The 13862-nt window shown below is 42.7% G+C and overlaps 1 protein-coding gene across 6 annotated transcripts in view; it reads right to left on the bottom strand.

Moving 5' to 3' along the window:
• The window catches only part of NRG2 (neuregulin 2), a 126476-nt gene that overhangs the window by 3616 nt on the left and 108998 nt on the right, over positions 1–13862 (bottom strand). For all 6 annotated transcript variants that reach the window (XM_083448687.1, XM_083448686.1, XM_083448688.1 and 3 more), the window contains 4 exons: positions 5502–5604; positions 3583–3706; positions 1931–2058; positions 1086–1310 (listed from right to left, as the gene is read on the bottom strand). In XM_083448687.1, coding sequence (XP_083304813.1) covers positions 1086–1310; positions 1931–2058; positions 3583–3706; positions 5502–5604 — 580 coding nt within the window. The remainder of the gene's footprint in view (positions 1–1085; positions 1311–1930; positions 2059–3582; positions 3707–5501; positions 5605–13862) is intronic.

Raw genomic sequence — 13862 nt, 5'->3', positions numbered from 1 at the left:
AACACTCTGTGAGGTGAGTGGGGCTGTGAGACGTCAAAGAAGTGTGACTAGCCCAAGGTCACCCAGCAGCTGCATGTGGAGGAGCGGAGACGCGAACCCGGTTCACCAGATAACGAGACTACCGCTCTTAACCACTACACCACACTGGCTCACAATGTTCAGTTTCCAGTTCTGTGTGAGCCTAAGATGGAAGTCACGTGGCAGCGGTGGAGGAAATGGGAAAGAGATCAGTGAGGAAGATGTGTTAAGAGTCAAAGAACTAAGCACATGGCAAGCTCCTGGTTTGGGGCAAGCTTTGATCACAGTGGTGCTTTACAGCATGCAAACCACTTCACCTAGTTTATATTATTGCCGTGATTCTGCAACAGCAGCAGACCTGTGGAGCAAGTCAGGGCTGTTTCCCCCAGGTTGCATATGGTGAGGCTGGAACAGATTACAGCTATCTAGTGGATTTATGGCAAATTTTAACCTTGGGCCTCCTAATCCAGACACTTGGGGCTCATTCACATTTACCTTTTGCGCCACACTTTCTAGGCACAGGTCTTTGCTTTCCCGGTCTGTGTCCAAGTGTTGTTGTCCTCGTCATCCCACTGCTTTCCCTAGGAAAATCTGCTCTTTATTGCTGAATCAGAGCAAATGGCAATTCAAGTTTTCCGCAGAATGCCATTTACTCCAATTCAGCATTAAGCAGCAAGGTTTTTGCAGGGAAAGCAGTGGGGCAAACAAACAAAACTGTCGAACACAGACCTGGAAAGCCCAGACCTAGAAATGCAGAGCAAAAGTAAGTGTGGACGAGCCCTTAGCCATTATGCCACATGGCCTTTTAATGTGTGTGTGTGTGTGTGTGTGTGTGTGTGTTGCAAAACAAAAACAAAAAACCCCCTTTAACTCAAGCTTATTCATCTTGACTCTGGAATTGATGCTCAAAGCTCTCACCACCCCCCTCCTTCTCTCTCTCTGTTTCATGAGAAAGACTGGACATTGTGTGAGGGGGGACTTTTCTCTGCTTTTCAGGTCTGTGAACCACCATCCATACTGACAAGCAAGTGGGAACAGCAAGCGAGAATAACAGCAGAAAACGAGACCTCTCACTATGTGGCGAGTCTCGAAGGGAATCCACGGAGTCTCTGTATTGCATCATGGGCCTCCGTTGCTCCTCGCTAGCATAGGCAGCCTCCCTCCGAGCGCGAGCCTCCACGCAGGCAGGGCTGTTGCATTTGCTGGTCCCCACTGAAGACAGCAGAATCCCAGACTGACAGTCCGAAGTCAGGCTTTCTGTCTGCTCCAAGCTCCAAGTGTGGCTTCCATGTCTGCGGATCAAACCAGAGCAAGTGACTGCATGGATCCACACAAATTACTTAGCAGGCTTGACTTGTGAGAGAATAAAATGGGCTAACCCCAGGTATGCAGCTCTAAGCTTCTTGGAGAAAGAGGATGGGCTAGAAAGGAGGCTGGTAATGAATGCAGCTGTACCCTGTGTTTCTACTTATACATGGGCATGCAGGGGTTAAGAGCACAAAGTTCCATGTGGAGCATTTTGTTGGGGGACCCACCTCACCCCTTTCACCACTCCCTCTTACTGCTCAAACCCACTCAGAGCTGGACAGAAACACTCAAAGGGGCACAACTGATTTTGAGAGAGAGACCGAGGCTGCTCACCCCTTCCTTCCTGACTGCCTGTCTCTAGAAAGATAAGAGGACCCTGCTAGCATGAGGGAGGTGAGATCTGAAAGCAAAATGTCACAGGCACAAGCAAAAGTCAATTACTGAAACTAAACTGTTGCAAATGAGGCCACAGGCCCGCAAGGAACATTTCCATCATGCCATTAACTGAAGGGCTTTTCTGCACTCCCAGATGTCTGCATATGCACAGATCACTATGCAGGTAAGTTGAGACCAAACTGAGTTTTGAAGCTGGGGTGTGAAGTACCTTTGCCTTGAAGTCGGAGTCCCTGTGGAGCACGGGTGGGATGGTGAGCAGGAATGGCTCCCTGAAAAAGTGGTCTCCGTTTCCCTTCGTATGACATGCTCAGTAGCAGGAACGTTTTTCGACATATACTGGGCGGAAAGTCACAAATTATCTGTCATCAATTTTAAGCTGAAAACATTGTTTTATTTATAGGCTTGTTATAAACCATACTACATTATGCTTCCATTTACAGAGGATAAGAATTAGGCCAGCCAATTCAGATCGCCCTAAATATGCTTGACTTTTGTTCTTCAATTTCAGAACCTCCAAAACAATTAGCCTGCCTGGAAGTGCTGCTTATGATTGCTTTTAAAAGCTTATGACCTTGTAATGCTAATCTCTGGGCTGGCATCTCCCCAGCAGCAAAGCACAGCACACTAAAGATGCAGAGCAACACATATCACCGGAGGAGACAACTTGCATACAACAGCAATAGTTGCATCACCCGAGCAGAAAACCAATCTCTTTAGAGACGTTTAAGTCTTGCCAAAATACTAAGCCAGTGAGGAAGTGAAACCCCTTTCCACACACCAAATAGCACCAACTGAAATGCACAGATGCTCATCTCAGACTACCCAAATGAAGCTAACACTTATTATCATGTTTAATTCCTACCCAGCCTTTAAGCCCAGGACAGGGCTGCATATGACAAAAAGCAGTAATATTAACTTGCAATCTTTAAAAGAAACAACTGTAATAGCAAACCGGAATCCTCCAATTAATTGAGCCAAAGGGTGGGGGCTGCTGCATGACGAAGGCCCTCCCCCGTTATCCTTACTGGAAGGCATTGCAAGGCAGTAAGGGGGGGGCAGCCTGAAGACACACCGTGGCTGTCAAAGTGGGCAGCACAAAGGATGATGGAAGGATCTGCAAATTTCAGTGATCTCCGTATCTCATTTTTCCAATCTTAAATTCAGTTCTCCACATTTCCACAGCAATGAAAATTATTTGGCATTTTTGTGTGAGTTTCTCCAAACTGACTTTTAAAAATGCGGTTTTACATAATGCACACACTTTTGCAAGCGCTTTGTCCTAATACGATGCATTTTTATGTTATTTCCACTAACAGGCTCCTTTTTAATGCAAACCTTACTGTGAATATATGCATATTTGTTTGATTGGAGAAATACATCACAAAATTCAGTTAATTGCCAATTTTGAATGAAGGGGCTGTGTTTTGGTTCTCAGATTGTTCTAGAAAGTGTGAATTTGATGGCTCCGCCTCTAAATGCAATGAAATTTCTCCCCCATCCCTGGGCAACACACCAGGTGTGTTCGTAGACCATCTGGGCTGCTGCTTGCCCACTGCTGCTTGTGATGAAGTAGCAGCCTCTGTGCCTTTGTGTCTCAGTGTCCTTTTCCCCCTTCCTCACATACAGCAGCTCTTAGTGCAGCAGCTGGGAGCCCCACCAATAAACTACTACATGAGCTGCCTCTGGAAAAGCCAAGGGACAAGAGGGAGAAAGTGAAGAAGGGAAATAGAAATAGACCGGCGGGGGGAGCAGGAGGAGGAGGAAATGACCATTTCCCTCTCTGTCCTTGATCTATCCCCTCCCCCCATTGCCATTTCAGAGGTTCCCACACCCTGAATTTTTTTTTAAAAAGCTACTTACATCAGCCATCTGAATTTCCTCAGGGTCCAGCCGGGGGTGACTAGGGCCATTTGCAAGGTTTCTGTTCTGATGGGCTGGACACATATTTTGCCGCAAATGGTTATGCATTTGATTTCTCTGTTTTCTAAAGAGTTAAACAGATTAATACATTTTACTGATGCTTGCCTTCATCCTGAAAATATATTCAGTTATGAATAGGGGAATAAAATGACGAAATGTTCTTTGAGGAATGGAAACCTTTTGTTGAATATCTAAAGGACTATTGTAATTGCATGAAAATGCCAGTAGGATTTGAAATATGAGCAACAGTAGAAAGACATTAATGCCAATAATATAGGATGTATATATGGAGTGTCATAAGTTAAAATATACAGCATTAAAAGATAAGCACAGAACATCATGGTGGGAGGGATGGGAAGTCAAAGGAATAATTAAACGTAGTGTTGATGGCAAAGTATGTAAACCTTTGAAAACGAAATCAACATTTTTTTTTAAAAAAAAAGAATAGGGGAATACAAAGTTTGACAATGGTCAGCTCTTTTTACTGCATTCTTGTGCCAAGGAAGGCAGGGTCCCCCTTTGGACAAGCGGCTGGGAATTAGAGAATTTTGGCTTGCGCTCAATCTTTGCAGTTTGCATATGGGAACTTTATCAGAATAGATAAGACACTGGAGACAGTAAGAGATAGTAAGAGAACAGTAGTACAATTACTTCAGCTGGGAATTGTTCTTAGCACTACTCTCCTGCCTTGCTGTTCTCGTTAGACGAAGGCGTGGTTTTCAATGTGTGCATTGATGTATTGAGAGAGGGAGCCTATTGGCTTACATATGGTTTCAGTGTCTCTGTGTGGGGTTTTTTGTTTGGTTGTAAATCACTTTGGGTTGCCTTGAGCGAGATAAAGCAGCTGAAAAAATTGTAATAATTAGTAAATGATGATGATGATGATGATGATGATACAGTGGTACCTTGCAAGACGAATGCCTCGGAAGACGAAAAACTCGCAAGACGAAAGAGTTTTTCGTTTTCTGAGTTGCTTCGCAAGACGGATTTCCCTATGGGCTTGCTTTGCAAGACGAAACGTCTTGCGCCTTTTTTTTTAAACCGCCAATGCATTCCTATGGGAAACCGTCAATACAGAGTGGTGCTTCGTAAGACGAAAAAACTCGTAGAACGAAAACACTCGCAGAACGAATTAATTTCGTCTTGCGAGGCACCACTGTAATAATATCTACACTTCAGTAAACTTTTACTATTACTGTTCTGGTTTGCACCACTTTATCAGTTTTTTTCGTTTTGCTTTCTTTAAAGATTTTCTAATTCACACTTCAACAGCTTTTTGCCTATATTTCTAAAATTGTTAACAATGTAACTTACCATGGGTGGCAACAATGGCGCCTGAGGGTATCAGAGTAGAAGCACTGGTGCTGATCCCTGAGGAATGGAAGCGGAGCAAGGGGGCAATGAGGTGGGGAGAGCTCCCAGTGGGTGGTAGCATTCACCCACTTGTGGGACCAACAAGAAGAGCCCAGAGCTCCCATGACCTCACTTCCGCCTCACTCGGCCCCATTCCTGTCCTGGCGAGTGGGCACTGCTCTAGCCTCCTCCCATGTAGCTATGCTGAAAGCACTATCTGAAAGCACTCTGGAACTGCATGTTACATCAGTTGTTGAAAACAGCAGATCCACTCCCTTCCTTTTCCTCCCTAAAGCTTAGTAAGGTTGTATATTGGTGTAAATAAAACCCGGTGTGTCCAGTGAAACTGATCCTTGGGTAAGTGCTGGAATCCCTGCAGTGACGCCACTCAGAGCTCAGGTTACACACAACAGTATTTTAGGCTGGTAACAACTAGAACTTTAAGATCGGCATAAACTGTCCATGCATTATAAAAGCTCTCTTTACTATTAATAAATGTCACTCACTTGGTTTTACAGTAGGCTACCACACACACTATTCCCACAACAAGCAATGCAACACAAATCCCAGTTATGGTTAGAACTCTCTTCTGATACAGCTCCTCAGCTTCTGCAAATGACATAAAAACAATGAGCAGTTAAAAACATATCACTTTAAAAATGTGAATTCTGAATATACCAGCCCTCTCACTAGGAGACTGGAACCCAACGGGCTCTTTTCCTGATTTATACACTAAAATCTGTACTCCTAACCCAACATTAGGTGTAGATATTCTACTTCTCTCCAAACCTTTGCTTTTACTATTTCCTGTCTATGTGAATCAAATCCAACAAAAAACAATTCACACTGGGTTCCTTTTCCTTTCCAAGACATCTCTTCCATGTTTTCTAATAATCCCAAAAACCTACTTCTTTTTTGAACAACTATTTGTAGAATACCCGATGCATGACAGCATTCAAGCAAGAGCATAGCAGTTCTTCCATCTCACAGAAGTCTCATGTTCATAGAGTGGTCATGTGTCCTACTTTACAGAGAGCGGTCTTGCCTTTGAAGAACCTCTCTATTTGAAGGGCTATCTGGTCCAAGTCTGGTTTAAAGATAAACATCCCTGAGAAGAGAAAGGAGGGGCCTTGACGTTGCCCATCAACGCTGAGCACCCGAACAGCAGAGTAAGCCGGCATTCAGATCACATGGTCATCCTGCCCAACTGTGATGAAATGTATTGCAGTTGTTTAAAGTATGTAATTATGTCTACATAAAACAATAAATATAACACATAAAACAATATACACATTGTATATATATATTGATCTACTTTGTTTCTTTTCTCTTTTTTGGCACTATGTCAGTGGTGTCTTTTCATACTCACAAATGTCCTTCAATACTGCAGAAAATTCATGTTGACCCACAGCGGAAACACTTGCTGAGTTTCATTTTTTGTTGGTAAAGTGGCCAAAGGAAATATACATCTACATACACTTCGCTCTGAGCCCTGTATCTCTTAACTCTGGTAGCATTTAGATGTCTCAGAACCCGAACAACTAACCAGAAGACAGTGGAAGAGAAACTGAATCACTGTGTATCTTTTGGCTACTGGAGCCTCTAAGAACAGCAGAGTAGGAGAGTATCCAGGACTCAGCTACACTGGTAAAGAAGAAGCAATTTATATGCGTTGTATATGCAATATAACATTGTGGAGTCCCGTTTTTATCTACCAGATTTCCCTGTTTAAATTTACAACGCGTTTAACTGAAATGCTTCTTTGATGTGTCTAGACCCAGCCTCTCTGCTATCAGAAGCTGTGCAGATGTACCAATGGTTGGAAGTGATTACTTGCTGGGGAGAAATGGGTTGCCTGCATGGGTGTCTGCAGCGAAGACAGGGAGGGCAATTGCCCACCCCACCCCCCAAATAATTCACAATCTCCAGTTTCTCAGCTTTCTTTTCCTTTTTTAAAAAGTATGTCTCTGGCACTTGAGGGACACAAGATATGAGACACCACTTGCAGGCACTATGCTTGCCCATTGGTATTTATGACAGACTGGCTTGCTCCCACGTTTCAGTACTTTTGGTCAATGAATGAAGTGTCAGCAATAACTGACTTTTAGGAAAGAAGATCTAGCCAATAAGACAAAGAGAAGGTTTGAATGAAACATGAATGATATAGTCTTCAAAACAGGAACATCTTGGTTTGTTCTTAAGACTCTTCTGATAGTCTTTAATGGTGGAGAAGCAATTGCTGCCCCACAGAAAGCAATTCTGCTATCCAGAATTGTAGTGTTGCTGTGGTTGAGGTGTAGTAGCTCAAAGACAAAGGCAGCAGCAAAGATCTTTCTGACTCATATCTTATTTCATACAAAAATTATTTTTCTGAGTTAGTAAACATTAAAAAAATTACTGGGCTAATGCCAATGCAAAAAAGGCCATCATTATTATGCTCAAATTGCAGAGGGTAGGACTGGTGCTGAGAAAGCATGGGTTATGTCGACCCTGCAAAGTAACTCAGTGTTGGTATACACATTTTGCTGGGCGGAGGCAGGCTTAGAGTAGCATATGGCCACCATGAAGGTATAGCCCAGTGTTGTGAGCCTGTCAAGTCAATTGGAGCAAAAGTGCACCTGGTTAAAGGCTGGGAGAGGGAAGGAAACCAGGGAAGGAATGGGGGGCTACAACTGTGAGTGAACAGGTGGCATTTAGATGCAGGTTCACGCACTGAGAAACAACAGAGAAGCAAACCTGGAATATAATTTTCTCAGAGGCCAGGTCTGACAATGTCTCACATCCACTCAGTCACCAAATCTCCTAGAAATGGTAGATCTTGTCTCTAATGCCAGTCATGTTTGTTTGTTTGTTTGGCGTGTCTGCCTCCGTGTTGTCTGAAATGAGGTTCTCCAACAACTGTCTCTCTCTCATTGGGCATTTTATACGAGAGTAGAGTGCCAATGGCTTGCGTGTTGCAGCTCCTCCACCAGCTGAAGTGTTGGCTTAGCATCTCGCATACCTATTTGTCTCCCATCCTTTCCCAATCAATCCAGTCCCAGCCTTCCACAAAATAACCAATTGCTTTCCCCGCTACCCCAAATTTTGGCCCTAGTTTTTAAGGTTAGGTTTGCATTTTATTTACAGCTGTGTTCTGTTTTCTGTATTAATACTTAGTCTTCTGTGTTTGTGTCTAAGTCTTGTGACTTCATTGTACAGAGTCCAATACATTGTACACAGTCAGTGAGCAAGCAGCACACATACAGGGTAATATTTCATACATCGGTGCAGTACAGTCTTAGTAAAATTAGTTTCTTTTTTGGAGGGGAATACAAACTTAAAGACAAGCAGAAAATGACTGCCTGAAATTTGGCAAGGCTAATCCTCTCTTGGGAGGCTACCATGTCTCCCAATATCATACACCTACGCGAAAAAAAACAAAAAAGTAATGGCCATTTTGATTTCAGAGTTTAAGTGAACATGAAAACAAGGTTTTGATTTCCAGTCCCAGATCAGGTTGCACTGGGCTCAGATTGATCCAAAATTAATCAGGGCTGGATCCAGATCACCGAATCAGGCCCTGAATTGGATGGGGGTCAGGCTTGCACAGCCCCAGTGTGAATGGGGTGAGAGACTGAATAGTCTCCCTGGGAATGGAGGGTCTGAGTAAGGAATGACTGCAGATAAGGCAATATAAATTATAAAAATCCATGAAGGCGTGGTTCGTAGTCTGCGCCAAATAATTCTCAAGTTACACTTGTTGGGTACACAGGCATAATATTAAGTTACTATTTCATAAAAGAGAGAAGATTATGACCTTGAAAATGATCCCTCCCAAACCGAAGTTTTGCAATGAAGTACATTAGCCCTTCACTATAGGCAGTAATCACATATTTTAGGTATATGGAATATTTTGGTTTATATAGAATTAGAAACAGATACACACACATTTTTGTCTTTTTGTATATGCATACATACTTTCTAATTTAAGGCAGTTACCTTGTCTGGCATGAAAAGCTCTGTCTGAAGGCCTAATCAAATGTTCTGGGCAAACAAGTGTCACAAAACTCTCAAGGCTGCTTTTGTTGCAGAAAAGCTGCTTTAGGAAGTGACAACTTAGAGCACAGAAGCAGGAGGAGGGAGGACTGCTTAACCCTTTCATCACCCACTGAAAATGATCCCTTTGGATGTGTGTGGGTTTGTTTTGCAACCAAACCAGCAGCTGAAGTTTGTTGCACATGCCTGTGCACAAATTTTAATCAGGCCCTTATTTGAGAGTCTTACAAATCAATTCAATTCTTTCACATCCTTAGAGTAACTTTTCAGCCCGTATGAATTCTACTTCACTTTTAAAGCTATTTCACAAAAAAGTGGTATGAACTAACAAGGAGGCTAAGGGGGGGGGGTCACTGCCCACGAACTTCTGATTTATTCCACAATAAGAGTCTAAGCTCCTCTATTTGAACACAGCTATAGAAATAAAGGAGTAATGCACTTTAAAGTATGAAAGGTAAGCTTTTGCTGTGCTGTGAAATTTGAACCAATAAATGAAATAACATGCCCTAAAAGCATGGCTGTCAACTTTCAGATTTGAAAATAAGGGATCAGCAGCCTCGAAAACAAGGCATCAGCAGCCTCACCTGTCCCGGGGACAGCCTACAGGATACTAACAATCCGGGATAGCAGCGGGAAGCAGTGGGAAACTGTAATAAGGGAATTTCCCGCAAAAAAAAAGGGAAGGTTGACAGCTATGCCTAAAAGGTATGCTACAGTGCAATCAGGCAGCAATCCAAACACACCCTGTTTACCTCGGTAGGTTTACTTTGGAGTAGGCATGGATAGGATTGCAGTCTAAATGTTGCAGGCAGCAAGAATGGAGCATTTTTACCTATTCTCACCTTTTACTTACTCATGTTCACTAGTTTCACTTCTTTCACCATTCATTTAAGAATAGCAATCAAACGTATTATGAGTTCTGTGCCTTCTGTGGCGGTGCATACAGCAAATGTTCAGATGCATTCATTCTTTTCATTTTTCATTTTGTCCTACTTTTAACATTTGTGATGCAATGTGAATTTGCTGGTGCAGCTGATGTATCACGGCTGCACTGGCAAACCACTGCTGTGCTCTGTGTCGTTCTGTTGATGCTTGCCATCCAACATATTTTGCAAGCCAACACATGTCTTAAGAAGGGGCTATCAGTAATCCTGTGAGGGATTAAGAAGCTTAAAATGCAGCATTATCACCAATGCAGGGATCTTGTGTAGAAGAGATTGTTCTCTGTAAAGTGGTGGTTTCATTTTACTTTTGGGCTTGCTGGCATCTGAAAACTGACCGGGTGTTCTACATAACTCCTCCTTTTAGAATTTAGCAAAAAATCAGATAACAGAAAAACCAACAGTTCCCTCTTTTCTGGGCACCACAGTTCAAGAAGGACACTGACAAACTAGAACGTGTACAGAGGAGGGCAACCAAAATGGTCAAAGGCCTGGAAACAATGCCTTATGAGGATCGGCTAAGGGAGCTGGGCATGTTTAGCCTGGAGAAGAGGAGGTTAAGGGGTGATATGATAGCCATGTTCAAATATATAAAAGGATGTCACATAGAGGAGGGAGAAAGGTTGTTTTCTGCTGCTCCAGAGAAGCGGACACGGAGCAATGGATACAAACTACAAGAAAGAAGATTCCACCTAAACATTAGGAAGAACTTCCTGACAGTAAGAGCTGTTCGACAGTGGAATTTGCTGCCAAGGAGTGTGGTGGAGTCTCCTTCTTTGGAGGTCTTTAAGCAGAGGCTTGACAACCATATATCAGGAGTGCTCTGATGGTGTTTCCTGCTTGGCAGGGGGTTGGACTCGATGGCCCTTGTGGTCTCTTCCAACTCGTATGATTCTATGATTCTATGATTCTAGTTCCGAGAGTCCTCTGTGTGTCATCCACCAAGTAGAGGCGCTGGAAGGATCAGGATCTGGCCTTTACTCAGAAAGGAAGGCACCAAAATCAGAGATTCTTATCACCTGTCACTGCTGGCATCTACTGCCTGACAAATGGTGAAAGAAAAACTCATTCCCACTTTAGGACCAGGAAGGAAATTTCAATAATGACCTATGTGATGATCAAGATTTCTAAGATGTCCTAAGCAATTTACAGCTTAAATTCCATTCCAAAAAGTGGGTATCAAACCTAGCCTTAAAAAGAGTGTTTTCAAATATCAGGCTTAAAGCTCCTTTCAGCCTCTCTCCTGCTATTCATTCTGATGCCAGAGAACTGAAGGGCACTGTAGACTTCACTTTCAGCCTCAGGTGTGAATATACCTGTGGATTCTATGGCTTGACTACTGTGTTACCTTTCCAGTATATAAGCACTCAGGAGGTTTATACTTTGGCTGTCAGAATTTGCAGGCACACATTAGGCCCTTGAACCCATACCTTGCTTTTCAAAATGGGAATGTGCTATTATAACTCTAGCTCAAAGCGGCTTAAATGGGCAAATCCCACTGACTATCAGTAAGATGAGAAGCCTTTTTCTCACATGAGATGTTAGAGTATCTCTCTATACTCAAGACATGCAAAGCTGGAAACTGGGAAAGCAAGGGCCTTGTCACCAGTTTGTACATGCCAGTCCCCAAACCCTTCCTCTCTGCCTGGTTTGTGATCGGAAAAGATCAATGCTACAAAGATGAGCTGCAGGTGGAATAATTATGAGCCATATAGTATCATCAGAGTTTCCCTTTGAATGTTGGGGGGGCTGTGTCACCACAACTGACCTCTCTCCAGCTGAGTTCCTGCTGAGAACCAGGGTGGGGAGTGGCAGAGAGGTGGCAGAGAGGTTGGTGCAGTGCAAATGCGCTGCTGGAGCCAATCCATTGCTCCTGCCATGGTGTTTGTACCACGTTGGCCTCACCTTGCCTGCTTGCCATCCCTGAATGTAGCAGCAACTCAGCCAGAGAGAGGTCAGCTGAGTAGTGCCACCTTTAGGTACTGATTTCTTATACCAATACAGTGGCACCTTGGTTTAAGAACAGCTTAGTTTATGAACAACTTGGATTAAGAACGCTGTAAACCTGGAAGTAGGTGTTTTGGTTTGTGAATTTTGCCTAGGAAGCAAAACATGTTCTGCTTCCTGTTGAGTGTGTTCCATTTCTAAATTGAGTCCCCTACTGCTATGGGAAAACACGCCTTGGTTTAAGAATGCTTTGGTTTAAGAACGGACTTCCGGAACGGATTAAGTTCATAAACCAAGGTACCACTGTACCCCTTTTTTGTGATACGTGAACTGCTTAGAGATTTCTGCTGAAATATGAAGTGGTCTATAAATTAACTAGCTGACTAAATATATGGGGGGGGGGATCCAATTCTCTTGAAGAGTATACAGGCCACTCCCACATTTTAATTTGAAATCTCAGCAAGGGCCCTGGCAGCTGAGCCGCATCTAAATTTTCAGCACTTTGCAATATTAGACAGGCATATGAACGGACGATGGTTTTAGAATGCAGAGCATCTCCTTTGACTTTATATCATAGACACCAGAAATCTGAACTGGTATCAGGCTGCCCCAACCTTGGCATCTACCAATATAAAGAAGACCCAAGATTCACATTGCTTTCATCAGAAACTAGGGGATCTGAACCAGCCTTGAACATGTTTTGCTGCAAGAAACAGAAAGGCTGCCCATCAGGAAATTTTTCAGTCTGTTACTCATGCTGCACATTTAAACACTCTTTCCCTGAACAACCCTATGCTGAGACTGCCTAGATGGAAGAAGTTTCACATATATATAGAGAGAGAGAAAGTGCACACTGAAGACTTCTATAGTGGCACACGGTTCACTGTATTTAGCGTAATTGCTAAAAGTTTGAAAATTTGTTCTTCACAGCTACAACAAATAGCTGACAGGTCTTACTATGATAGAGTGTTGTTATTGCTGTACCCATGAATCTTGGTACTCTGCAAAAGTAGCCAGATTTAATACAATAATTTATCTGTGAGTTTATTTCTTTAGTGATCTTGTTCTTTTAACTTTGCTTCAAAATAAAATAAATTCCATGACCACAACCTCAGATCTGCTCCAACTGGGATTACCCCCCCCCCCCTCTGATCTCACCACCACAAGGCTTTTCCTCCACCAGCTGCCTGGTGGGAAGGATCCTGATGGCTTTTAATAGTTTTATATTGTTTCTTGGTTGTGAGGTTTTTAAAAAACAGCAGCAGCAACAACAACATAAGTTGATGTTTATTGTGAACTGCCGTGGGAGGATCTGTTTGTTTCCTATAAGGCAGGATGTGAAAGAAAGAAAGAAAGAAAGAAAGAAAGAAAGAAAGAAAGAAAGAAAGAAAATAAAAAACTCAAACGTTGAGTCTCAGACTGGTGAATATAATTCTTCCTAGTGATAGGAGTAAGTCTCATTCAACTCAGTGGAGCTTATTTCTGAGCAGACCTGTCTAGGCCTGTGCTGCAAATCTCATTTGTTGTTATATCTATTACTGTGTAGTGACAATACTTTGGAATCACAAAGTTTCATTTGAAATTAGAGACCTTAATGTTCAGCAAAAATAATTAGCTAAGAAACAATTTATAACATGTAAACTTATACAGGTTTGTACAGTGAGAATATGAGGCAATGTAAACAGCAACTCGAAATTCCACTTAAATTGTAGGAAATTTGAGCCAGGGTCCAGTCACTCTTTCATGCATGTGCTAGAATGTGATTTTTAAAAAATAACAAATTATCTTGTGCGATAATTTGTTAAGAGGAAATCACGTGCATGTGAAGAAATGTCATCCACGGAGCATTACAGGTACACACATGGCTGGGGGGGGCTGAAAAGAAGAGGCAGGGTGGCAAAATATATTTCTTGCATAACAGTGAGCCTAGAAAGAAATACATTT

Source organism: Podarcis tiliguerta (assembly GCF_965153285.1).
Source record: "Podarcis tiliguerta genome assembly, chromosome: 7".
In the NCBI taxonomy this organism is placed as follows: domain Eukaryota; kingdom Metazoa; phylum Chordata; class Lepidosauria; order Squamata; family Lacertidae; genus Podarcis; species Podarcis tiliguerta.
The sequence above is the reverse complement of the archived record's forward strand: the minus strand, read 5'-3'. Positions and strand labels throughout refer to the sequence as shown.